At 46.1% G+C, this 26,607-nt stretch overlaps 2 protein-coding genes across 2 annotated transcripts in view; one reads left to right on the top strand and one right to left on the bottom strand.

Moving 5' to 3' along the window:
* BICRA (BRD4 interacting chromatin remodeling complex associated protein) overlaps nucleotides 1-8,297 on the top strand; it is a 32,692-nt gene extending 24,395 nt beyond the window's left edge. The window contains exon 14 of the mRNA XM_066638119.1: nucleotides 339-8,297. Within this exon, the coding sequence (XP_066494216.1) occupies nucleotides 339-1,549 (1,211 nt within the window). The 3' untranslated portion in view covers nucleotides 1,550-8,297. The remainder of the gene's footprint in view (nucleotides 1-338) is intronic.
* Nucleotides 8,298-11,063: 2,766 nt separating this feature from the next.
* On the bottom strand, nucleotides 11,064-26,159 carry CAPN12 (calpain 12). The gene is made up of 21 exons (XM_066638118.1): nucleotides 25,929-26,159; nucleotides 24,560-24,638; nucleotides 21,786-21,907; nucleotides 21,249-21,382; nucleotides 20,816-20,984; nucleotides 20,101-20,184; nucleotides 19,309-19,394; nucleotides 18,804-18,878; nucleotides 18,539-18,702; nucleotides 16,543-16,739; nucleotides 16,313-16,324; nucleotides 15,651-15,859; nucleotides 15,297-15,339; nucleotides 15,017-15,085; nucleotides 14,722-14,779; nucleotides 14,515-14,579; nucleotides 12,895-12,963; nucleotides 12,433-12,511; nucleotides 11,841-11,957; nucleotides 11,491-11,549; nucleotides 11,064-11,149 (listed from the first exon to the last, which is right to left on the bottom strand). The coding sequence occupies exons 1-21, from the start codon at nucleotides 26,157-26,159 to the stop codon at nucleotides 11,123-11,125; spliced, it is 2,148 nt and encodes a 715-aa protein (XP_066494215.1). The 3' UTR covers nucleotides 11,064-11,122.
* Between the last annotated feature and the right edge of the window lie 448 nt (nucleotides 26,160-26,607).

Below are 26,607 nucleotides of genomic sequence, written 5' to 3'. Positions count from 1 at the left end.
TAAAAAATAGTCCGGTAAAAAGAGCATAGAGCAGCAGCAAATCATAAAAGAACCAGGCCTGTAAAAAATATAAAAGATGTTAAAAAGGCCGAGAACTCAGAAGGCTTGTTTAAACAGAAGGGTTTTCAGGCCTCGCCGAAAAGTCTCAAGAGAGGGAGCCATTCTTAAGTCAAGGGGAAGGGAGTTCCATAGTGTTGGTGCCACTACTGAGAAGGCCCCATTTCTTGCCGCCGCCCCACATACCTCCCTAATGGCCATTATCCATGACAGTGGTGATATGAGAAGACCCTCTTCACCTGCCTTTGAGTAAAATGGTGCCATATGCTCTTCTTTTGCAGATGAGTACGTTTCCTCCTCTTCACGGTCGCAGAGTTTTGCTGCTTCATCTCTGGGTCAGGGCTCTGTGCCCAGCAGCATTGCTTTGACTTCTGACAACCTGAAGGCACCTCCAGTGCAAATGACAACTCCGATCAACCCCACAAAACTGGTCATCAAGCACAGCGGGGGCTCCCCCTCTGTCACATGGGCCAAGGCCTCGCCCTCCTTGGACGGTGATGAGGATGCTTTGCCCTCCAGGAGCAAACCACCCATCAAAACCTATGAAGCCCGGAGCAGGATTGGACTGAAGCTGAAGATCAAGCAGGAGGCAGGGCTTAGCAAAGTAGTTCACAACACTGCCTTGGACCCAGTTCACCAGACCCCACCGCCTGTGTGCACAGTGATCAAAACAACTGAGCAACATTCATCAACTGCGTCCATTGCCAACACCACCACCTCCATGGCGGGGCAAATGAATGGGACAGTTGACCATATCAGTGCAGCTCCAGTAGAAAAAAAGCCCATTGTGACTTACTGCAGGCTTCCTCTCCGTAAGACTTACCGGGAAAATGTGGATGCTTTTGTAGCAGACAAAGCCCCAGACACCTGCTCAAAAGGGAGCACCCCAAAAGCTGATATGGTGCCAAGCACCCTCATCATCAAGCAAGATGGTGGGTCCAGAAGCGTCATCACCTCTCATAAAACTCATGAGAGCTCTGCTGTGGCAGAGAAGAGCAGGTCAGAGGACAACACCAAGCATACCTTTTTCAACCGGAGTGACGCCCGTTCTCTAGTGATGCAAGAGAGCCCGGCCCCTCCTAAGACCGATGATTCAACCAGTGGCCTTATAAAGGAACTAGCAGAGGTTGAGGATGAGTTTTATCACCGGATGATAAAGGCTGAGCCACCTGACCATGGCTCTGCCTCTGAACTCACGTGGGAGGTGCCTGTGCCCCCAGCCAAGCGTCGAAAGTCAGAGTCTTTCGACGTGGACAATGCTAGCTTCTCCAGCGACAGCCCTCCTGACGACTCACTTAATGAGCATCTGCAGAGTGCTATTGATAGCATCCTGAACTTGCAGCAACCCCAGGCTGGGGGCCAGAACACCCGGACACCCTCTTCTTCATACAACTCATCCTCGCCCCCTTTCTCCTCACCTGTCCACCGCACAGACACTTACCTTGCCCCCAATCACAATGGCGGCCTTGGAGCAAGGACGTTGAACAGATAACAGAAAACTAAACCAAGCAGTGACTGTACAAAGAGAGCCAAGGACCGAAGCTGTAGCAGCTTCTGCTGGCTGGAGAACGGTTGGAAGCCGAGGTGTCACTTCCCAGAGACCCAGCAGAATGGTCCTGACACCAGAAGTGGAAGAACAGGGGTCTGGGGTGGGGAGGGCAACAAGAATGTCCTACAGAGGCTTCATCCATCCAAGTGTTTATATGATGGTTTTTCGTTGTTGTAAAGTACATGCTGCGGCTGGATTTACAATACACGTCTCATCACACGCACCATTTTTTAAAAATTCAGCAAATGCCAGGCAGGCAGGTGGGAGGGGGTTGGATTGGGGCCCATAGGTAGTATTGGCTGTGTAATATTTAGATTCTGTAACAAATTGCTAATTTGAATCTCTGAATGATGATGATTGGGTTTTATTTCCTCCTCCCCGCCCCTTGACTTCCCCAAACGCCACAACTATCTTAAGGACATTTTGCATAAATCCCAAGTCCAAAGCCAGCAGGGAGGCCAAAGGAACGGAGTGGGGAACAACTCAGAGGAGTTGTGATAAAGGGGCAATTATGACATTGATTTTTGTCAGGTTTCTTTTAAGTTATTTAATATAAAATGTCAGCTTTTTTTTCAACTTCTGAACAAAATGCAAAAAGAGAAAGTATAAAAGATATAAACAGATACTTAAAAAGAAAAAGTATGGTTGAGTTTCCACAAATAAACCAGTTTCAAAGAGGAAACCAGTCCCCTCTCAGACTTGGGTGGATCTGGGCAGTGCCACTGTGGTGGGTGGGAGAAGGAAAGTTCTGGTAAGGGGGTATATGTCCCCGTCCCCCCCGAAAACCACATCAATTTGATATTTGGACAAATGTTGTCCAGAAGGAATTATTTAAGCTGCAATAGGAGTACAGTTTGTCTGAGCATTCCCATGTTGGATGTGAGGTGAGTGTTCACCGTGGAAACTCAGGCAAGGGCAGAAGTACACGGGTTCCTCTCGTGTACTTTTTCACTCTTAGCTGTGGCTGTCGGTGTTTTCATCTCTGGCCCTCCCTCCCCAGTTTTAAACCATCCCTTCACGGTTACTCTTATTGGTGTCTCTCTAACTTGATATCTCTTTTAAAAACACCTCTCTACTCTTTCTGTTATCTCTTTCTACTATCTACACATGCTTAAGAGTCATAAGATGGAACTCCCTTAGATGGAAACTGCAGGCATCTCTCTGTGGTTGGGTAAGGAAGAAAGTAGCTCTTAAATTACATGGGCTTGTTGTGGCCCCTATGGGGCCTGTGATCACAGTGCTGCTCCTCCCACCCTTGGAGCCTCGCTCAGTTCTCTCAGGTTGGAACTTTCTACCCCTTTTGTGTTTTTTTTTTCTCCTATCAGTAATTTTCAGTCTTGTTTACATTTGTTTTTCTGCATTTCCCCATGACACACAGAACTCAGTTGGAGCACAACTTCTGGTATAAAATGTGAGTATCAGCATGAAGGTTTGGCTTGTCTATAATGCGAGTTCTGTTAAGACTCTTATGGATAGTGCCAACTGAATAGCAATGATCTCAAACTGCATTGTGTTTTTAGGATTTACAGGAACATTCCAGATGGTCTTAGGGTGTCGGGGTTTTTTCTTTTTCTCTCTCTCTCATTTGCTAGTAGGCTGGGCTGCTTCCAGATTCTTGGCCTACCTCTGTCTTCATTCTCACATTTCAGTTTTCAGCTCAACTGAAGCTTTGAAATGGTACATTTCACTGGAACAGCTAGAATCAGATTCAACCCTCTGGTAATGCCAGGTTGGCAGTGTTACTGGAGAATTTTGCACAACTCAGGATCTTTGTCATCCTCGTTGCCAAATGCACATGGTGGTATTGCAGTCACACAAGAGACTAATGTATGGAGAGCTGTTCTCCATCCCTTGCATGTAGAATCAAGAGGCTCCCCTTTTCACCCTGAATGGATGGTAAAGAGGATTTCAGGATGCCCTGAAACAGGGCTGTTGATCCCCAAATGGCACATCATACCAGCCTTGAAAAAGTGTTTCGTATCATGGAGTCCTCTGTGTGCATTGCTTTCATCTGCAGCCTTAATGTGTGATATTCTTCAGTCTGTGGTCCTTCCTCTTGCACTTTTAGGTTTCTTGTTCTTGCAAGATACTGCCGTTTACTTTGTGTGTCAGCTCTTATTCTCACTGCAGCTTATAGGTGTCAACTGCGACTCGCTCTTTTAGGGGTAGAGGCTGTTCTGCACCGAAGTGTTGCTGAGTTGTCAAACACATAACCTACTGTTTTTGACTGATACCATTTACCCTCTTCCAAAGGGATATCTTTTACCCTCTTCCAAAAGGAGCTTCTTTTGTTCCACAGGTGGATTGTGTAAGGAGAAAATGGATTAAGATGCTAAACAGGCAAGAAGAGACTTTATCAGCAACCGTCTGTTGAAATGATGTGCAAGCTTTTGAATTAGCAGAGAACTCTTCAGCAGGCAGGTGGGAAGGTAGAACGTCCTTGGAGCTTTTTGACAAGACAGTGTGCTTATTCATCAGATATTTTAGTTTCTTGAGATAGTCAAGAGGACTATGTGGTCATTCCTAGCACGAGAGGCCTAAAAATCAACATGTTGACTGGATAGAAATGGTTAGAAGTGATGCTACCTTCAGCAAAGCTGGATTACTTTTTATCTACCTGTAGTGACTTAAAACATCCTTGCTCTGATTTAAACTGTGATGTAATTGCTCTTCTTTCTGATGAGGAATTCTGCACAACTTAGAAGGCTTGCATATTGTTTTCACTAAGTGAAGCTTAGTTAGTGCCTTTTCCTATTTATATCTTTTTCTTTTTTTTTACTGACTCCAGTATAGCTGCAGCCAAAGGACAAGGTTTTGCAGGCTGACATTTGTTGAAGAGCATAGGTGGGCTGGAGTTGCTACCATTAAGGTTTGGGGGCTGATTATTCCTTAATCGTTGTGCATCTTAGAGCTGTAATGCAGCCCCAAGCTTGGTTTGCAGCATCTTCAAAAATGTGATCCATACTGATATTTGCAATCTTAGAGACAAACTGATTTTCAAATGAAAGATTTAATGTAAAAAGCAAACCAACCAGCCCTTGGATTCTTCTTGTCTGATTTTAGGTGCCAAAAGCATCTGTCTCTGTCTTCTTCTTCCCCCCCCCCCCCCACCCCGGGTAGCTAGAGAGGGAGAGATGGATTTCTGCTACCTTGAGCCTTGCATGTGGCCAAGAAAGCATAAAGGCAGTACTGTGACATGCACACTTGCTAACTGTGCATCATGTGGCTTGAAAAATACAGAGCTCAGGAATGTGTTTTGTGGATGGCAGTGGGTGTGCAAGAGGTCACAAGTGCAAAAAACACGCAGATCAAATCTCTTAAAGTGGGAGTTTATAGGCCATCTGTATTGTACACACAGAAATTTTTCTTGTATTTGCAGTTTAGGAGAGTTTTCTACCTAGGTGTTTGTGTATGAGAGGAGTTAGAGGAGGGGGGGGCACCAAGCTCCTGAAATGCCCAGAGAAAGAGCCTTCTTGGCTTGATGTTCTAAAAGGGTGACATTTTCAGTGTTTTGAAATGCCAAGTGTAGATTTTTATTCCTTTTTTTGTTTACTTTCACAGCTCCTCCTTCTTGATAGATTGGTTTTACTTTGTGTTCTATAAGTTTTGCTGCCCTGGAAGTGGGCTTTCTTAACCCTGATCCTTAGGATATCTGTTGATGGCTCTTTTCTCTCAGTTCATAGCCTGAATCACACATACCAGCTTAGTATGATTTTTTTTAGCTCGCCAAATTGTCATGGACAATTTTGGCAGCTTCTTGGATCTGGTTCAGTTGTGAGAGTCCAGTGCGTATTCAGCCTTTTTTTTTGTACCCCTTTTGCCTTCTCCTATCTCTTCTTTCTAAAACTATGTATGTTACCTAAAATCAAAACAGATGTACAAGCCGTCTTAGCAAGTCAGAAAGCAACTGGTACTGCCAAAATGTGTTATCTTCTTAATTATTAAATTGTGGTCTGTTGCTCATTATTTCCAGATTTGCTTGGTAGTACCCAGCCAGTTTATCCACTGCCGAAATTGGATTTCTTGCTCTGTGTCTCTTCATCCTCCCATCCTTGGCTTGTAAAGAGAGCAGTACCTTTCATGACATCCCACGTCAGATTAAACACAGGCCAGCCTACTCTTTTGGCTGCTGTCCCAGGTATGAACCAGGAGCAGAAGTAAGGGCCAACAAGTCCAACTTGGAGATTAGCTGTTTGTTCTTTTGGAATGGTGCCAAGTGATCTGTATTCAGCCATTAACTATGCATCTTTTATTTTCTCTGTTCTCCCCTCAGACTACTTTTATTTCTTTTAAAGGCAAAAAATGTGTTAATTTTGGAGTCCAAGGTTTGGGAATTTGCTGCAGCTGCCTTCTGAATTCCTTTCTGCTTTTTTTTCCTCTTGCAAGCAACCCTGAAACAAAGTCTCTTTGATACTTTCATCCCCTGGTGCTCACAACCATCACCACCGCCCTGTCCCTAGCCAAACTCATATGATAAATTATCATGAAAAGTTTTAAACTGCTTCAAAAGTAAAAGAATCAGCCTTCTGGAGGGGGAAAAAATCCTGTAGAAACCAGAACAGATGCAGCACCTTTTTCTAGGTTCTTCCTGTAAAACGGTGACAAAGTAAACCAGGTCTTTTTAGAATTTCCATTGCTAGGTTAGAAGTATTTGTTTTAAAGGGCTAAAAATTAGATTTCCAAAACTACTAAATGCAAACCAGGGCCTCCAAAAGGATAGTTAGAATAATGAAAAAGCCTTGGCCAATTTGGGTGCAGGAAAACCTTGAACATTCTCAAGCCTCTTGTTTTTACTCACCTCCCCTCTTCCCAGCCCCAAATACCAAACTCAGTTAGGTGAGGCCTTAACATTATCCATGTGCTCATTTAATATATTTATTCTAGAAACCTGTGTGTGTGTGTGTTGCCTCCTGTTGCCGAAACAGCTTTTGCAGTTTTGCAAAAGGACAGTAGTACAGTCTGGGATAACTTGCTTTAAAAGTGCCGGTGGGGGAGTTATGATTTGTAGCCTGTGGGCTTGGCCAGCTCCTAAGCAAACTCCCTTAAAGCAGCTGCTTATTGAAGTTTTGGTTGGTTTTGTCCCATCCATCACTCAGTGGGTATATGCAGGTTTGCTTCATCAAGACATGTACACATGCAAACATCTCATGTTTAACTGTTCAGCTGAAAAACATGTTTGATGAAGAGAAAAAGTCGATGATCAGGTAATTCCGGGGTGTGAAGATAGAGAGCTGACCAGATACAGGTTATTACCTTTCTTGTTCTTAATTAGATGGATAAAGAGATTGAATTTGAGTTTTAAAAAAAAAGTTTTGCTTTCCCATCACACCCTCTGGCCAAGGACAGAGAATACGTAGCCCCAGTATTAACTTTCTGTGTTTTCTTTCTCCCCTTGGAGTTATTTCTGAATGTATTCAGTGTTCATTTTTGTATCTTCCGGTTGATGGTTCTTGTTAGGTTTCCACTCTCTTGCCCTAAAGATAAAAGAGGCGATGCCAGTGGCCCTTCTACCCCACCACATTATTATGGGGAAAGGCAGAAAATTCTAGATAATGTCAGCCCTGTCCAAGCCTCTTCTCTTTTTCTTTTAGCATCAGTTCCTCCTCCTCCTTTAACCTTTACTGTGTCTTGTGAAGTAGAGAGAGAAAAGTTTGTGTCTTAAAAATGCAGTCTGCTGGAAAAGAATTTTTTAGGAATATAACTGAACCAAAAAGAGGGTTAAAAGGTCTAAATTTTATTTTGTCTTCAACAAAATGTGTTTCAGAACTCACCCCATTTTACCAATGCTGCAAATTTGCTTAAGGATACTGTATACCAGAGTCCAAGCTTTGCGTGTTCTGTCATGTGATAAGTAATGCTTCATACAGGTGCTGTTGTCCTCACCAGAATCTCCACAAGGGATCACTGGATCAGGCTGCGAATTTTCTTAATTTATTATGTGGTGCACTGGAAATGTCTCCTGTGCACTTCATGTCAGTGGGGTATGTGCATGAGATTGTATCCCCCAGCAAATTGCATCCAGAACATTTTACTTTCAAGAGAAAATGGCAGCTTTATTCTCTCATCACGCTCTGTGGTAGTGCTCAAGAACTGTCTCTATAAATTTAAGTTTTGCTTTATGCTGTGTGGCATTAGGGGGAAAAACCATTCTTGTGGATAGAGGAAGCCTTTTGGTAGATTCCGAAGCACTTGTCCATCACCCTGTTCCCTCCTATTGTTAAGGTGGCCTTCTTTACAGAGCAGTAGCTATAGCCTTTTAGAAAGGGGGCAAGGAGCATGGTCAACCTCTGTGGCACTGATCCAGAGCCCTGCGTGTACTTTGGTGCATGCATGGTGTATCTGCTTGCACAGGCTTCCCCAGCTGATGCACAATGGAGTGTGCACGTGTGTTCCATTGCCACAAAATGGAATTCCAGCACTTCAATGAAACGGTTAATTTGGGGCAAATAATTCCTTGTTTCACTGTGAAGAGCTATAAGAGGAACGTCCCAAGCAAGAACAAGGATTGGGTCTTGAAACACTACTTACAAAAGCTGACAGTGCTCCCCACCTATAACCCCCCTCCCCGGTTATCTTGTAATGTGGGGGGGCAATATATATGGCTAGGAAGCAATAAGGGATGTTCAGACTCCCGCACCGGTGGTTTTTTGTTCTTTTTTATATATAAATATATATAAAAATGTATATGAAATTGTTTGGCTTTTTGTTTAGTGTCCTTTTTTCCTTCTAAGAAGCGTGGGTTTGGGATCATGACTTGATTTGATTGCTGCCTCTCCTCACCGAAAGATGGTTAAGTTAAAATAAGCTTCCCTTTCAGATTAAAGGTGAATATCATTGGCTATCATGTTGTTATGAGGGATTATATACAAATTTTTACTTTAAGCCTTTCCAGTATTTTTAAATAAATGAAAGCGACCATGCATTTTTTTTGGTTTGTTTCATAAGTGCAGGAGTCAAGGGAAAATTCTCATCTCTCTGTGTGTTTTAATTTTCACTGAATTTTTTTTATTTTTTAGGGAGGGAAGGGCTGGGTATTGAAGGCAAGAAGATATGCATATTTCAACTTTTGAGAAGTTTCCACCTGCCCACTGTAACTCATTGCCAATCTTAGATCTTGATTGGGCTTAGGAGGTAATTTGAAAAAAGATCATTTTTGAAAGTTTAAGAAAATCCACTGAGATCCTTCTAAATCCTTCTGCTTTCTCGCCTGACACCAAATAACAGGAAGGCTCTGCAAATAAAAGGAAGCAAGAAGTTATACCCCACTCCTTTTTAGTATTAAAAAAAAGTTTTCTTTCCTCCCCCTGCTGGTACCAGTTTGAACTTCATCACAGTTCAGAAACAAAATATAGTACTATAAAATAATTTTGTACTGTATTTATTGTGTATAACAATTTTTTAAAAGAATTATGTACATTTAGTACTTCTGTGTAAATTAAATTGCTCTTCTTTTTAAAAACGGTATAGGAACTGGTTTGGCTCTTCTTTTGGAAAACAAAAGGATTGTTTTGCAGTAGGGAAGAGGTTGCGGGACAGGCTTCTTAGAAGGTCCTTAAAGTGACTCAACCTGCTGGAGTCCTACAGAAATGGAAAGGAGGCTCACCCTTGAATAGTTGCTTGATCTGGCATTATTAAGGGTGACAAGAGTGTGGAAGACAGGCGGGGGGGTGGAAGGGCGGAATCTGCTGGGAAAGGGCCAACAAGAATGGCACAAAAAAGGGGTTGGCATATATGTCTTCAATCACCGAAAAGAATTTATTGTAGAGGTTATTTTGTCGAGACTAAAAAGTAGTGGTGATAAACCTGATGTGAACACTAATATATATATTTTTTTAATCATATGCTGCATGACAGCAGTACAGCATTTTCTTTAGTACCTACTTTGTTCTGATTGCAGAATTGAGATTTGGGGGGCGATTGCAGAATTTGAGCACCTTAATGTGGAAATTCCATTGGCGTTTCTGGCTACAATTAATTAGGACAATCTGTTGATGACTAGGAGGTGGTAGGGTCACCTCTTCTGAACCAGAGAAGTGGAAAATTCTGTACACTTAAACAGGAGAAATGAAACTGGGTGAGCTTTAATTTTCCGTTTGTATTATGCTTTAAATAGCATAAACAGTAGACAAAGATCACAAGGGGAGGAAGAGGAGGAGAGATTGTTCATGATGGAGGTCCACCATGTTCATCTCAGGGAAAAGGCCATACTACTGGTTTTTAAGTTGATCAGTTAGTGAGTGTTCCCACCTGCTCTTATATAGGCATCTTCATGTTGCTACCCTGCTCTCCTTGGGGCAAAGGAAGGGCCTTCTCTTCATAGTGATGAAAAAGGAGAAGGAAACCTTAGGATACAACTCAAAGTACATATAATGCAGAGAACATCTGTCTGGGTCATAGATGGAGAAATCATATTTATAATTTCAATTGTTCTTTGACAGGAAAAGTCCCTCTGAGTATGTACAGATTTAGCCATAAAGCGGCTTCCTTTTGGGTCAGATGGTCCAACTGCCATGCAGGCCCTTGTCTTTGGGACCTTTGTGTTGTTTTAGAGAGCATCTTCTTCCTCTTCCTGCACAGCCTCTTCTTCCTTTGACATTATTTGGAGAACTTGCCCTGAAATACCTAAAGTGTGAAATCTTGTCATGCCACCACTCAGCCTTATGCCACAACATCTTGCCCAGGTTTGTGATTGATACTAGATTTGTTTTCAGGTGATGGTGCAGAACACTGAATGATGCTTGGGGTGCTTCCAGACAGACACCTGGGCACAAATGACCTGCAGTTCTCACAGGGCTGTTTGCATTCCTGCATTGACTGCTGCTAGATGTGCGATGCAGCTGCTCACGGGCACATCTTGCTTGGTGCCACTATTGCTGGTAGGAAGAAGCAGGGTCTCAGAATCAGGTCTGACCTGAAAGTAGTTGCTCAGATACTTGGGTGTGTTTGAGTTCATGGATCAGACCATTAGAATAAAGCTTCCTCACTCTGCCCACTATTCCATTTTTGAGCTGAGATAGTCTGATATTGCTTTGAGTCTCAGGACTGTGATCATTTGAGGAAGCCTTTAAGTTCTACAGTTTCTGAGCAACCCTGCATAGTGCTGTATGGGGAGATTTTTTGAACTGCCAGCAGGTGGTGCCATTGCTTAATTTAAGGCTGTTATAAGGCTCATTCCCTGGGGGAAGCATATCCAAATGCTGTCCTTGAGCCTTTAGAGTACTTTGAAATAAATTGGTTAAGAAGCAATTTTCATTCATATTTTAGTTTTCACTGACTTTTTTTTCTGGAGGGGACTGGAGAAGAAAAAGAGAAACCCAGCAATCCTTTAACCTTCCCAAACAGCAGGAAGGCTTTGCAAAGTTTAATGTGTGCCATATGTTGTGCTTTACATCAGGTAAGAGGGACAGGTCCCTGCCCTGATGGGCTTACAATCTAGAAATAGATGCAAGGAAGACTACAAAGAAGGGAAAGCGAAATGGGGGCAGGAGCAAGTTGGTTTGGGTCTCCTGCAGTGAGTCAGCAGGAGGTGGAGAGTTCCATCCACTGAAAGGAAGCAAACAACAGAGCTTTACTTTCCCATTTGGGCTGTGCTGAATGTAAGAAAGCTGAAAATTGCCAAAAGTTGCAAGGGAAGGAGGAAAGATAATTTATTGAGGGTGAAGGGATGCCAGTTTGGGCTTGGGGTGGCAGATGCACACTTGTTCTCCTACTCTACCCCCACCCTGTGGAAGAAGCTACCAAGGTGGGTGGTGTAGCCCAATCAAATCCATGCTGATTCTGCATAGTTTCTACTCCATTGCTCTAAAGGAGACTGGGGAAGAGAGAGAGACGCTGGGGGAAAATGCATTCAGAGTTAGCCCAGACCCTGTCATCTTTTTCCTTACCTCCTTCTGGGTCATGTAGATCAGACCATCACCATTAACATCCTGACTTTTGCAATGCCCTGTAGAAAAGAAACAGTTCAATGAATTGCTCTTTTGCAAACAACAGATTCTGAGCTGGTTATTTTGGGGGGATTAGCCAGCATGATATATACTGGCACAAGGAACTTGGATTCAAATGTCAGCTCACCCCACAGACCTCATTGCATGCCCTTGGGCCAGGATTGGCCTGACCTTGCTCATGGATAAACTAACATGACCCTGACATAGGACACATTTGGCTCTGGGGAGAAAAGAAGAAATACAAATGCAATTGACCAGAATAGGACAATTTGGAAGATGTTGACTCTTACGGAAGATGCGCTCCAGGCGTACCATGAAGGACATAAAGCTACTAAAATCTATCTGAAGCCAGGGGTTGCTGTATTTTTTCAGAAGGACCTCTGTTGTCTGCTTGTTCAAGTGGAATCCTGTGTGAGAACAAATACAGCAATATTAGCAGGGCTCCGTGTGCTTTAAAAAGAAAGAAGCATCAAAGGTTGGAGACATTCTAACCTGCCACTCCTCTAGATTTGCCCTTCTGCTCCTTTCCTTGCTTTCTTTTGGAATGTAAGGGACAGGAAGAGGAGTGGTAGAGGACGATGCAGCTTCTTAACCTGACCCTTTAGGCACCTGTCTCAGTTGGCTGCATGCATGAGCCATGCATGCCGGATTAACAGGCAACTTTTTCAGTGAGAATTTTTGCTGCAGTCGTGTATACTGCAGCCACTGTTGGAAGAGGAAGCCACATGATGGCACTATGAGTTGGAGATCTATTTTCTCCCCCCCCCCCCGGGAGAACTTTTTGGAAGGGTCCTTGTGAATTCTACAGATCAATGTTTTGTCGTTGTCCAATTTCTTAAAGAGAAGAGTCCTCCCTTGCACTCGCTTCCACCCCCTTTTTACCTGCTGCATTCAGTGCTAGTTGCATTTCATGCGCGTTCATGGTGCCAGACCTGTCCAGGTCATACTTGACGAATATACCCTGCGAAGTGGAAATAGGAAAGGTCAGCCTCTTGGGGCACGTGAGATACACGCCAAAACTGGTGCAGTGGCCAAGTGTTGTGACATGGAGAAGCCCCTAGTCTCAGTTTCACCCCAACTGCATATTCACCAGGTGGCCTGAGGAAAGGCATGTGTTTTTCCAGCCTCATCCTTCCCACCTGCAAAATGGAGTCAATAATTCTGGCTGTCTTCAGAGGGGAGGTTGAAGATGGGAAGAGTATCACAATAAAGAAATAAATCACACTCACCTGCACACGTCTGGTTTTGATGTGGCTGCCTCCATGGCCCAGTCCTATCCCCAGCAGGGGTGGTTCAGGCCCCGGATGGGAAGAATTCTCTTATACCCAATCCCCATGCACTCACCTCCCATTCTTCCATTTTGATCCAAACTTGCTTAAACTCACGTAGTGTCAGCCTGCCTGTCCCACCGTCCTGTGATCAAATTAAGGGCAAGCTAATGGTATAGCCAATGCTGGCAGTTAGGAAGGAGTTGCAGACAGGGACATCAAAAAAACTCCAGTCATGACTGGCTTTTATGGGTCCTCTGCCTCTTTAAGCTCTGGGCTGCATGCCTTTAGGAGCTTCCTAAGAATACAGTCCTGCAGCAACTGTTAACCTGCACATGTGAGGATGCAAAGTTTGCAGACAACACCCAACTTTTCTGAGTGGTGAAGGCCAGAAGTGATTGTGAGGAGCTCCAGAAGGATCTCTCCAGACTGGCAGAATGGGCAACAAAATGGCAGATGCGCTTCAATGTCAGTAAGTGTAAAGTCATGCACATTGGGGCAAAAAATCAAAACTTTAGATATAGGCTGATGGGTTCTGAGCTGTCTGTGGCAGATCAGGAGAGAGATCTTGGGGTGGTGGTGGACAGATCGATGAAAGTGTCGACCCAACGTGCGGCAGCAGTAAAGAAGGCCAATTCTATGCTTGGGATCATTAGGAAGGGTATTGAGAACAAAACGGCTAGTATTATACTGCCGTTGTACAAATCGATAGTAAGGCCACAGCTGGAGTATTGTGTCCAGTTCTGGTCGCCGCATCTCAAAAAAGACATTGGAAATGAAAAAGGTGCAAAAGAGAGCGACTAAAATGATTACGGGGCTGGGACACCTTCCTTACGAGGAAAGGCTACAGCGTTTGGGCCTCTTCAGCCTAGAATAGAGACGCCTGAGGGGGGACATGATTGAGACATACAAAATTATGCAGGGGATGGACAGAGTGGATAGGGAGATGCTCTTTACACTCTCACATAACACCAGAACCAGGGGACATTCACTAAAATTGAGTGTTGGGAGAGTTAGAACAGACAAAAGAAAATATTTCTTTACTCAGCGTGTGGTTGGTCTGTGGAACTCCTTGCCACAGGATGTGGTGACGGCATCTGGCCTGGACACCTTTAAAAGGGGATTGGACAAGTTTCTGGAGGAAAAATCCATTACGGGGTACAAGCCATGATGTGTATGCGCAACCTCCTGATTTTAGAAATGGGCTATGTCAGAATGCCAGATGCAAGGGAGGGCACCAGGATGAGGTCTCTTGTTATCTGGTGTGCTCCCTGGGGCATTTGGTGGGCCGCTGTGAGATACAGGAAGCTGGACTAGATGGGCCTTTGGCCTGATCCAGTGGGGCTGTTCTTATGTTCTTATGGAAGCTAAGCAGGGCCAGGCCTGTTTAGTACTTGGATGGGAGACTGCCTGGGAACATTGGGTGCTGTAGGCTTATACCATAGTCTTTCAAGACTGAAGGTTGCCAACCACCACAAGTCTGGGGACCTCAAGCTAAGACAGGCCTCCTGTGCCTCGAATGCCCTGCTCAGCATCACTGATTTTGAGGCAGAGAGTCATTTTGCAGACAGGGATGAAGAATGAAGGGCCAGTTCTCCCCTCTGCACCCCAATTCTACAATGTAGCCCAAGCCAGAAAGTCCCATTCCTTTCCCGCTCAGTATTGAGCAGACTGCTGCTTCCCTGCTGAAGGATACACTGAAACACTGGATGATTTTCAGGCAGTCCTCCGTGGAGAAGTCACCCGTCTTCAGCTGACTTACTGAAGAAGAAAAGTTTGTTAAGAGCTGGACAGGGTCGAGGAGTTAGAAGGTCTTGCACTGGCCCTAGAGGGGATAGCCAAGAGTAGAATGAGGTGCAAGACAGCGTGGCCAAACAGGAAGGCAGCTTTAGCTGATACTCACAAGTGCTCATGGTTCTGTTCAGAAGGCCCTGGAGTTCCATAGTGCCTACTTGCTGATCCTAAAACGAAACAAAGCATGCTTTCTTGGGTCATGGCTTATTCACCAATAGCGCTATCAAATGCCCTTCCACCAGCCTACCATCAAATGCCGTTCCTTGAGCATTCTCAGTATCAGGCACCATCAATGATGCAGATCTGCTGCGCAATAGCTGATCAGTCAGCAGCCAAACTGATTACTGTACAAATATTTGAATTGGCGGAGAACTGTGGTCAGTGACCATCTTGTACTCCCTCACCTGCCCTGCCCACTCCAGGAAGGTTTCCTCAAGCACCTGGTCTAATCCAGTCCTGGGTGGTGCCATCACCTGGGAGATTGAGGAGAGCAGTGTCAGAGTGACCTCAATTGCCTACTTTCCTGCCACCACGTTACAGGCTTTGCTGCTCATTTCGCTGCATTTTATTCCAGCTTTTCAAGTTTTTCAGGGGTGGCAAATTTCAGGCTGACAAATGCACCCAGCCCAGCTCTTGAAACTCCCCTATGGACTATTCCAATGCAGCCACAGAAGAAGCTGTTACCTGCAGTGTCTTCTCTTCCATGCTGATTTCATCATCAATTTCCCTGAAAGGCCATTTAACACTGTTAAGCATCAGCTGCACACATGGGGGAAGGACATTTGACATGCTGCCTCTGGTGCTAGGAGGCCTTGGGCTGGTCTTGGCCCTCCCACCCCGAATAAAAACACAACTGCGTAATGACCAACAGCCAATCTGCCATTCTTTCATGAAACCAAACCTCCCTTTCCTTCCTGATAGGGCTGACGATCGTCAGCACTCTCAGGACACTGCAGAGAGGCAGGTTCAAAGTCATTGTGGGGCCCAGAATACATAGAGTTGTATAGAATAAAAGCCCTGGAACTTGGGGGAACTCACAAGAATTGGTGTTTTTTCTCAGTGAAGATGCGGAGGGTGAAGCTGGCCTCTTCCATAGGCTTCTGGGTGCTGGGGATGATCAGGTAATCCCCAGGAGGCAGCTTGAGGTGTCCTGTGATATCCCTGGAATACCCCCAGACTAGAGGGCAGACTGCCTTGAGTCTGGGGAGCAGTTCCCTTCTGTGGGCTGTGGTCTTCAGCTCTAGATACTAGTAAGAAAAAAAGGTGCAATGAGGTTCTTCTACCTGGCCATTTTGTAATGCAAGATCTCACTGCTACTTTTCAGGTGCAAATGTCCATATTTTTAGTTCTTGATGCATAGTATTTCATTTGTGCTCTGGAACTGGGAAAACTTTGATCCTTGGTGCCAATTTTATTCTGAAGCTAACCATTCCTAGACTGCCCTCCCTCCACTAAACCACTGCCTGCAGAATGGAATAGCCCCAATATTATAGAAGTTGCCCATTCCTGACTTATCAGAACCTAAAGCTAAGAATCATGGAAGTCTATGTGAGTGATTCTTTCACTTCCCTGATTTGTTCAATTTCTCATGTGATGGTGCTTCTCATTCCACTCAAATTGCAATCAATTTTTTTTTTCTTCTGTGTGCAGTAACGATAGGAGACTTCTCAAAAAATTAAATCCATGTGGGTGGTGGTTACCTGTTTGGGCACCTACAAGAGGACAGGGGTGTAGAAGAAGAGAAGGACAACTTAGAACAATCGCTAGGAAGGCAAATAAATCTAACACATTTCCATTGTTTGCTCTGGAGCTACAGAAGTGCAGATGCTCTTTCACTGTTGGCTCTGGCCTTTGGGGGCCAAATTGCCCTCTGGCAAACACCCAGCACAATATTAGTTAAGCAGCCGCCTTCCAGGCCCCGTGTGCCCACCTGGAAAACGTTAAAGGCAATGAGCAGGAAGTCCTTTCCTCTCCACCTGCTCCTGCGCTGGTCTCTCTGCATTAGAGAGACAAGCAGGGTGCAAGTGGGAATCTGGGCTCGACGCTCCTTCCTGTGTTGCTTCTTCAGTTCGGCCTCATCCGGCTCCAGCAAGGAAACATGGTACTGGGGGTTCATCCAGAAGGTGTCTGCATGGGGGAGGGGAGTGTGTGTCTCTCAGAAGCTGGTCTAAGACCACTCAGATATTTGCACAGATTTTAGGGATTGAAGGAGCCAGAAGAACTAGATCCATGACCTTCCCTGCTCCCTCCATGATCACCCCAGGTCTGAGACGAGGCAATGCTGGGAGTCCTGTGGCAGTTACAGTTGGGGAACCCCTTGGGGTTCTTCCCAACCTTCCCTGTGCTTATGTGATGGCCCTGCAGCAGCTGGAAGTGTTTTGCAGTTTGGTGATCAGGATGGAAGCGCAGTGCAGTCCACCAGGGACCCAATCCTATCCAGCATTCCAGCACTGATGCAGCCAGGCCAGTGGGGCACGTACTGCATCCTGCAGTGGGGGAGGGCAGTCATGGAGGTCTCCTCAAGTAAGAGAACGTTTGTTCCCTTACCTTGGGGCTGTGCTGCGGCTGCATGAGTCCTGGAAAGCTGGCTAGGATCGAGCCCCAAATATGCTTATTTACTTAAGAGCCAGCAGATGGAGATATTGCTTCATTCAACTCTTTTGCAAGGCATATTCCTACTAAAGGAACAGTAACCTATGTAGGGGACCTGATATAGCACCCAAAAAGAAAGGGGGGGGGGTTTCCTGCTGAAAGACACTCTACCTGAGCTGCCCATGATTTATGCTGGGATCATCTCCCCAGGACACCTTCCCTTCCTTCAAATCCCTCCTCAAAATGCAGCTTTTTCATGAAGCAAAGAATAAATACAGTCAGACCTTGGTATCCCTGGGGGATCCATTCCTGGACCCCCCCCCCGCAGATACTGAAACCCTTGCATAAACAAATCCATGGGTCTGGTCTTCTTGAACACTTTCCACATGCACTGCCTCCGATGCATTCTCTGCATCACCTGGCAGGACAAAGTTCCAAACAACACAGTCCTGGAATGAGCTGGAATCCCTAGCATGTATGCACTGCTGAAACAGAGACGCCTGCGTTGGCTCGGTCATGTTGTGAGAATGGATGATGGCCGGATCCCAAAGGATCTCCTCTATGGAGAACTTGTGCAAGGAAAGCGCCCTACAGGTAGACCACAGCTGCGATACAAGGACATCTGCAAGAGGGATCTGAAGGCCTTCGGAGTGGATCTCAACAGTGGGAAACCCTGGCCTCTGAGCGGCCCGCTTGGAGGCAGGCTGTGCAACATGGCCTTTCCCAGTTTGAAGAGACACTTGGCCAACAGTCTGAGGCAAAGAGAAAAAAAAGGAAGGCCCATAGCCAGGGAGACGGGCCAGGGACAGACTGCACTTGTTCCCAGTGTGGAAGGGATCATCACTCCCGAATCGGCCTTTTCAGCCACACTAGACGCTGTTCCAGGACCACCATTCAGAGCGCGTTACCAGAGTCTTTCAAGACTGAAGGTTGCCAACACACGGGTCTGGACTATATGACCTCCGGATGCAACTTGACATGTCCAGAAAGGGGCCTCAGAAAGGCTCCCAGATGCAACCACAGAACATTTCTGGTCATGTTTGGTAGCTCAGGTGCAGCCTCCATAGCAGGCTTGGAACCCATGGTTAGTTAAAACTGCTTGTATATGGAGGCACATGTACTTGTTGGCTTTCTCCCCATGTTGCTTCTTCCTTTCTTCCCCCACTGCCAAAATTGAGATTGTAGCTTAATTGGGGCAGAGATTGGTCTTCTCTTTGTTTTTGGTTTATGCTGTAAATTCCACATTCACTGGTATCTAAGCCCTGCCCCGAAGCTTCTCCCAGGTCCACCAAAGACCTTCTGTTCCACCCTCAGCCATCTAGCCCAGAAATTACCCCATGGGTAGAAGGACTGGTGTCCACCAGCAGTATGGCCTCTGACCCAACGCCCTTGGAAGCAGTTGATGTCCCAAGAAGAGGGGGCGTCCTCCTGCACAACAGCATTCAAATGGCAGATCTCCAGGGTATCAAAATAATGTATAAAATCGACCAGTTGCATCCTAGATGGAGGATGCAAACCAAAAAAGAAGGATGTAGTCAGTACCCCTAAAACGGTGTGATGTGATTACAGTTCTGTAAGGGCAGAGGCAAAATCCCTCACCAAAATTCTCCGTCTTCCCTGTTCGCGCACAGCTTTGTCTGCAGTACAGGATCTAGATTCGACCACAGCGGAGAACTGAAGCCAGATAAAAGGGGGATAACAACCGGCATGAATGAAGGCCAAGGCAAGAGTTGGGTCGTGAGGGTATCACATACACTCCTGCATCCCTGAATCAGAGGCAGTGGGGCGACAGAAGGATTTACTTCCTCATTCTCTGGTTTCATTGAGGTAGTTCTACCCTGCCACTTGGGCCAGAGGGGCTACAAGGAGGCCTACAGATATATCAGGAATATGCACTTTAAAACAATGCTCTGATAGAACAAATCAGATGAGCAGTGAAAAGACACCCAAATGTCCATCAAGCATTTCTGGAGCAAATGGTCATTGGGTGAGGGGGGGCAGCATTTGGCATGCTGCATCAGGAGGTCATGGGCCAGCCCTGATGCCCCATGTCCCTGTTGTAGCACCAGCCCCCAACATTACCCCCCCCCCCGGACACACTCACTTGTCACTCCAGCGACCGTTCCATTCCTGGAAGCCCCATGGATTCCGCAGCCTCAACAGCCTTACCTTCTTGCCCTCCAGCTCGAGCTAGGAGCAAGCACAAAAGTGTGTGTGTGTGTATGTGTGTGTTGCTGCATTTTAAAACAAGAGAGTCAAGGAGTGCATGATTGTGAGCAGGTTCAACGGAGGATGGAGCTCTTGTACCTTTTTGATAGACGCAGTTAAGCATGGTTACCACTGCCAATTCTTTTCTCACTCCTTGGAGGAAACAAGACAGGGTGGAGGAGAGAAGAGTGGTGGGCTAGAGTGTCTCCAATGCTTTAGCCCACCCCTCCACGTTTTTGTCTTCCGCTGAGTTCCTCTCTATAGTTTTGAAACCAGGGAGTGTGGAAAGAGGAAGAGTTGCAGTCAGGTGCCCCTAGTAATTGATCACCTGAGATTGCTGTCTCAGGTGGCCTCTAGGATGGGCCAGCCCTGATTTCCACCGGTGCAGTTTTTCTCAGCTTTGCAAGGCCAGCTGAACATGCCATGAGACACACTTGCAAGATCCCATGCCCCCTTTGACTCTGGTCATCCCAGTATGCTCACAGCTACTTCCTGCAGACAAAGCAGAGGAACCCCAGATGCCCCTCACTCCAAACAAAGCAATGCCTTGACCTGCCCCTATTTTTCCACGGGACTCACCAGGGCACTGGCGTCATCTTATTCCCTTGGCCACCTTTCCCCTGCTTCCCTCCAGGAAATATACCCCTCTGAGAAAGAGGAAGCTGTTAGGGGATTTTCCAAAACCTACCTTGTGGATCCCAGTGATGGAATAGGCATGTCCCTTCACCAGTCCCTCTGCGGTCTGTAATTCCCTGTCTTGGTGGCTGCTAACCTGAAGGCAGTCAGAAGGGCAGAGCACAGTCAGACCAATTGCCCCCCAAGTCTGGGAGATGATTTATTATGCCAGGAAGTTGAGACAGGGAGATTCTCCACTCTTGACACTGCTGGACTCCTGATACTTTGTCAGCCTGAAAGCTTAAAGGAGTGTCAAGTCTGCTTTTTGAGGGGTTCCAGTATGTCTGGGGTTGGAAAGCTATCAGTCAGGAGCCATCAGTCATCGTAGGAGACAGCAGCTCAACCTCCTGGGGTGGAGACATAGCTCAGTTTTAACACCGGTGCCATCAAAAATCTATACATAGGCTCGTGGAGAATTGGGGGTTAGCAATATGTGATGACACCCTCAGAATGTATTTTATTAACTAAGCACCTGACAGCAGCTGCTTCAGTTCTACGCCAGAACCTGCAGGCTTGCATGTGGGTGCTCTGTGTTTCACTCCCTGCAGAATTCTTGCTGTATACAATAAGGAAAAGTACCTCTGAGCATGTACAAAGTGCCCTTCACTTAACAGTTGGTGACCTCCGTCTGTCCCCCATGATGTTAAACCTACTACTGTGCTTCCTTTGTTTAAAAACCAGTACAAATCCGGAGTCGGGGTTAGGGCATTCTATGTGCCAGTCCCTACCTGGATGAATGCTCCCATCAAAGAGTGCCTGCTCAGTGCCGCCTGAATGGATTTGAAGAGGCCTCGGTTAGGTGCTTTCAGAGGGAGGGCCTCCCCGATACCACCAGTGAAGTCCACAAAGGCCTCGTTCATGTATCCACCACTCATAGCCTCGTAGGAGCCATTCAGCCTGGGCAGAGAACGAAGAGTAGAGAAATCATGCCCCAAAGAGAGCAGCACGATGAGATGGGCGGAGGAGGAACCAAGAGGCGCCTCCAGGGAACGGGTGTCAAATCCAACCCGCCAGTTGGCCTACCAGAGCAGGGCCCCCTAAATCAATAAATGGCTGAAGTGCAACAATGGCGTGTTGCAGAAGCAGTGGCCCTGGGAAAGGGAGAAGTGGGGCTCCCCGGAGGAAGGAACGATGCCTCACTCACTCGGCTGCCTCACTCACTTGGCATAGGCTTTCTCCAACAAAGGCATCCAGAACTCATCTCTTTCAGCAGAATGCACAAAGAAGAGCTCTCCGTCCACGGTGGGCAATAGGTCATCCACCACAACGTCCACCCACTGCCCATATTGCCAGAACTGGGGAGGCAGATGGTAAGCAGGGGGTGAGTGACAGAGAGAACAAGTCAATGAGGCTGGAGGCAAACCCCACACTGTTTCAGAGCGCTGGAGAGAGCAGCTGAAAGAGAGCTCTCTGCTCCCTCCTCCCTCTCGATCCTATGGATGGACTGATGGCTCGGTGTATATGAACTGACAGGGACAAATGTTGCCGGGGACTTCACCTTTGCTGGGACCAGGTACCATCGGCAGTCACCGTGAGCAGCTAAAGGCGCAATCCTAAGCATGTTTACATAGAAGTAAGTTCCATTGGGTTCAATGCATAGGATGGAAAGGAAAGGAAAAAGTAAGAAGGGAAGAAGCCCAGGAGCTCTGACTTGACGGGTGGGCTGCCCTTGGAGACACAGTTGAGCGGCTCGCTCACCTGGAAATGGAAGATGCCAGCATAATCCTCGCTGTCAAAGCTCTGATCCTGGGGCACCACCCTGTGCAAGAGGTGAGGGTGCAGGGTCAGGGATGCAGCTGCGGCCAGGAACCAGCAGTCACCTGTGGTGGACAAAGGGGAGGCATCCATTTTTGCGGCACTGTTTGAAGCAGTGGATATTTCTGGAGGAGTCAGCAGCTACAGCTCTCTTTTGTGACTTAGATTTTCGTAAAGATGTTAACAGCACAATCCTAGGCATGTCTACTCAGAAGGAAGTCCCATTGTGTTCAGCTGGGCTTACTCTTAGGAAAGGGTGTGTAGGATTGCCGTCTCAGATACGTGTCTAGAAACTGGAAGTGTCCTACAAGACTCGTGATTTATTTCTGGACAGTCTAAATAGCGGTGCAGTTAGGATTGGCTACCCTGGGGGGGGGAGGAGCCAACAGTGGACAAACAGACATGTCCCCAGGAGCTCCTGGGAGACAGTTTGTTTTCCCCCAAATACTGCAGGTCTGAAGAGGACCTGAAGATCTTTGTTAGGAGAGACAAGAACCTCATTGGTGCAGGTATCTGGGAAACTGAAAGCCCCACTGGGGGGGGGGCTTTCTTCTTAGAGAAATCTAACCGTTTGTGACAGTATTGGGGGGTGCAGTGAACTGCAATCAAGATGCCATATGGAGGAAGAAGAAAAAGCGTGAAGTGTAAAGTTTAAGCTGGAAATTTAAGATAAGCAAGTGTTAATATTGTCCCCGGCTCTGATTGACTGATTTGGCTAAAAGCCCTGGATATATTGGAGGCATTAACAAGAGACTTTTTAAGGAGGTTGAAAGTGCTCTTTTTCTCTGTCATGGAATAAATTGGTGGTGGATTATAATTACAACTATAACTTGGGTGTGAACTAAAATCCAGAATTATTCTTGGACATAATTGGATATAAACATAATTCTCATTAGATTTGAAAGAGCTTTGTTTTGTCTGCACCAGAGATGGTGAGACTGTTTTCTTACGTTTTGTTTCTCTCTCCGTTAACCGCACTGGACTGTTATCTGCAAGAGGTATGTAAGGAATGCGGATGGCAGAGTAGTAATGATGTGGTGGAAGTAAGGAGAATAATACCTTGTGGACATCTAGTGGACTAGAGAGAAATTGCAAAATGGATTCTGTTCCAGAAATGTGGATACAGAAAATCTTGATTAATACGGAGAGATTGCTTGTTATGGAGCGACAACAGCTGAGTTGGTCCTCACAGATTCAAGCCAGTCTGGAGACTCTTTCCCAACAGATAGATGTGTGTAAGGAACAATTGGAAGATGTGAAGAAACAAGCAGAAGATAAACAAGGGAGTGAAAAAGCGGACAAGGAGGAAAATCAACAGGATGAAGAAGAGGCGCTGATGGAGATCAAGAAAGATAAGATGGACAGAGTAACAGGAGTGCACAAATCACAAAATTTGTTGGAACAAGAAGGAGAAAATATATCCCAGTTAACTGGAAGAATGAACACACCCTATATAAGAAAGTGTGGATCTATCGGCTTCTGTTATAGAGATAAATTATTAAAGATATTACAGGAGAAAAAATGGAAAGAAAGAAAAAACCCTGAGGGTAATTTGAGGGTTAAAGAAAATTGGAGGATTTATTCAGCTAATAACAATGGCCCAAATTTATTTGAAGAAGAAAAAAAAGAATACGTATGAAATTGATAAATATGAATTAGAATGTATTAAAAAAATATAGCTGGAAATGTAAACATGTGGAAGAATTGTTTTATATGTGGTTATTATGTCAAAGGAAAAAAGTGTAATTAGATTGGAGAATTAGATTGGAGTTGAAATAGCTGAGGTGATAATTTTGGTAATCAGATGATTTTGTTTTAATATTAATGAGCAATTGAAGTTAGTTTACGCTTGGTAGAAAGTGAATATTTAGAAAATATAATAGGGCATTAGGGAAAATTTATTGTATATTATATAAATAAATGGATAAATCAATAAGAGGTAGAAATAGATGAGTAAGTAGCTGAGGAGATAAAGTATGATTAATTAGTAGACCACAGCTGTGATACAAGAACATCTGCAAGAGGGATCTGAAGGCCTTAGGAGTGGACCTCAACAAGTGGGAAACCCTGGCCTCTGAGTGGCCTGCGTGGAGGCAGGCTGTGCAGCATGGCCTTTCCCAGTTTGAAGAGACACTTGGCCAACAGTCTGAGGCTAAGAGGCAAAGAAGGAAGGCCCATAGCCAGGGAGACAGGCCAGGGACAGACTGCACTTGCTCCCAGTGTGGAAGGGATTGTCACTCCCGAATCGACCTTTTCAGCCACACTAGACGCTGTGCCAGAACCACCTTTCAGAGCACGATACCAGAGTCTTTCGAGACTGAAGGTTGCCAACACAGTGGTATATGGTATTTAGCACTCCTAAATGTATATGTTTGTATGTTTGTGTCTGTTAATTAAAAAAAAAAAAAGGATTGGCCACCCTGGTGTGAGGATCTACAAATGCAAGATTATGTATGACGCCTCCATTTTGCTCCCACTGCCTGGAATGGCTCGGGGGGGGGGGGGCTTGCACACTGCAGTGAGGCTCCCTGCACAACTTAGTGTTTTGCACCCCTTCTAGATACGCCACTGTAGTAGGTAAAGCTTTTTTCCAGAGCGGAGATGCAAGGATGGTGAGAGCCTCACCTTGAAGCTTCCCCTCTTATAGCTCTCAAATGAATAGAAGGGGGGGCAATCCAAACAGCAAGGCCACAAGGTCACAGAGAAGGAACACTTACCTAAATATTTCCCCTGGCAAACATCAAACCGAGTCGTTCCTCCATGGATAAACCGGGGTGGCCGGGGCTTGCAGATGTCCTATAGAGGCAGTGAAGGGCTATGGTTCTTTATCAGATGTGGTATATCTATATTCTTACAATACCTGCACTCGGAAATTAACACCAAAGCTTAACTGTCAAAAGCCGTCAGTTTCATTTGTTTATCTAGCAGTGCCTTGGAATCCCACCTTTCCTCAAAAGAGATCATTTGATCCCCACATGACCCTGTGAGGGAGGTGAGACTGGCCCAAGGCCACCTGGTGAGTTTGAAGATCTGGGCCTGGCCACTGTATCTAATCCAGTCTGGGGACCACAGGTGGTCCATGTGAATCTGAGAAGTGGTCCCTGAGGTCTCAGGAAAAAAAGGTAATCACCATTGATCACTTCCAGTGGCTCGTCAAGTGAGTGCTCCCTCACAGACCACTGAAGTGTCAGCTGTGGATGTTGGTAGTCCATTCTCTGCCCTCTCTGGTGGTCCAATGCTTGCTGAAGTGCCATTCTCCATCCTTTCCGGTAGTCTGAGGAGGAGCACTCAACTTGGCGAGATGCTTCCCCATAGACCAGGGGTGTCCAAAGTTTTTGGCAGGAGGGCCACATCATCTCTCTGACACTATGTTCGGGGGCCGGGGAAAGAAAGAATCAATTTACATTTAAAATTTGAATAAATTTACATAAGTTTACATAAATGAATATATTAAAGATGAACTTATATGAATGAATGAAGGTCTTGCAATAGCTCAAGGCCTATAAAAGGCCTTGCACAAAGCAAGGCTGGCCTTTCCTTTGCTGCTGCTGCTGCATCACAGACATGAAACATCAAGCAGTGGAGGGAGCCCTCATCCCACAGCTCATGCAAAGAGGTCAAATAGTTGCCTTCACGCTGAGAGCAGTTGTGTTGGGCCAGTGCAGGCTGCAACAAATCTCTGGAGGGCCAGAGGCTCATTAGAGACTGGGGGCTCCCTGAGGGCCGCATTGAAAGGCCTCAAGGGCCGCCTGTGGCCCCAGGGCCGGGGTTTGGACACCCCTGCCATAGACCATCAGAGAATGGAGAATGGACGCCCCACAGCTGACATCGCCAGCGTCTCACCGAGCGCTCCCCCATGGGTTACCAAATTGACTGTATTTTTTGTGTGGTGGGGATGGAAGAGGTTGCATGTAGCCCATGACAAACTCAGTGTTTGCGGGCTCCTAAAGATTGGGAACCACTGATCTAATCCAAACAATGCCATCCATGATGGCATACTCAGAGGTGCGCCAGCTGCCTGCTTTGCTTGTGCACTGGCTCTGATAACATGTCACCTGGAGGAAAAGCAAGAATATCTTCACCCACCTTTGGCCTCTTCCACACCAGCCTCTTGGTGACCGCAGAGCTGGGCCCCAGTTCGCCATACCCAACTGATTCAGGGCGGGCTCCAAAGTATGTATCGGTGAACAGGCATCTCTGCTGCAAGCACTGGAGCTTCAGGTCCCTGAACTTCTGCCCGCAGTAGGAAAGGATGTGGGCCGCTCCAGCAGCATCGGGGTCCTTGCTGAGGCAGACGGTGATGCCTGGAGGAGCCATGGCTGAGCCAAACTATGGCTATATCAGTTACATGGCTGATTTTATAGTACACAAAAAAAGCCTCGGAGGCTGCACCCTTTCTGACACAAGCTTGTTCCTGCCAGCTCAAAGCAAACTGGACTTGGGCACAGGGTTAACCCTTTCTGATATTGTACCAAGGAGGAAGTAAAGTTGGCAACCACTCTGGCAACAAACACTGAGATTGCCTATTCCGATGTTGCCATCAGTCACCAGCACTTGTCACCTGCCCTGCACCTGTGCTGTTAGCATCAGCCTAATTTGCAGAAGTTTAGCAGCCAAAGTAGGATTGAGACGCTTAGAAGAGGAAGCAATATTATCTATCCTGCTTCATTTCTGCAGGAGAAGCTACTGAGAATGGCACAGGAGTGAGCCAAGTTTAAAAAGTTGGCAACCCCAGAGACAGTGCAGGTTTGAAACAACTTTGCGT

This window comes from Tiliqua scincoides, chromosome 10 (assembly GCF_035046505.1).
Source record: "Tiliqua scincoides isolate rTilSci1 chromosome 10, rTilSci1.hap2, whole genome shotgun sequence".
Taxonomy (NCBI): domain Eukaryota; kingdom Metazoa; phylum Chordata; class Lepidosauria; order Squamata; family Scincidae; genus Tiliqua; species Tiliqua scincoides.
Note: the sequence above shows the minus strand (reverse complement) of the source record. Positions and strands in the feature narration are given on the sequence as shown.

Coding starts and splice junctions, on each gene's coding strand:
- CAPN12 (XM_066638118.1), bottom strand. CDS start 26,159: ATGGCTCCTCCAGGCATCACCGTCTGCCTCAGCAAGGACCCCGATGCT. Junction 19,395..20,100: donor CCATCACTGGGATCCACAAG/GTAGGTTTTGGA, acceptor GCTTGCTCCTAG/CTCGAGCTGGAGGGCAAGAA. Junction 12,512..12,894: donor TCAAAATGGAAGAATGGGAG/GTGAGTGCATGG, acceptor TCCACTTCGCAG/GGTATATTCGTCAAGTATGA.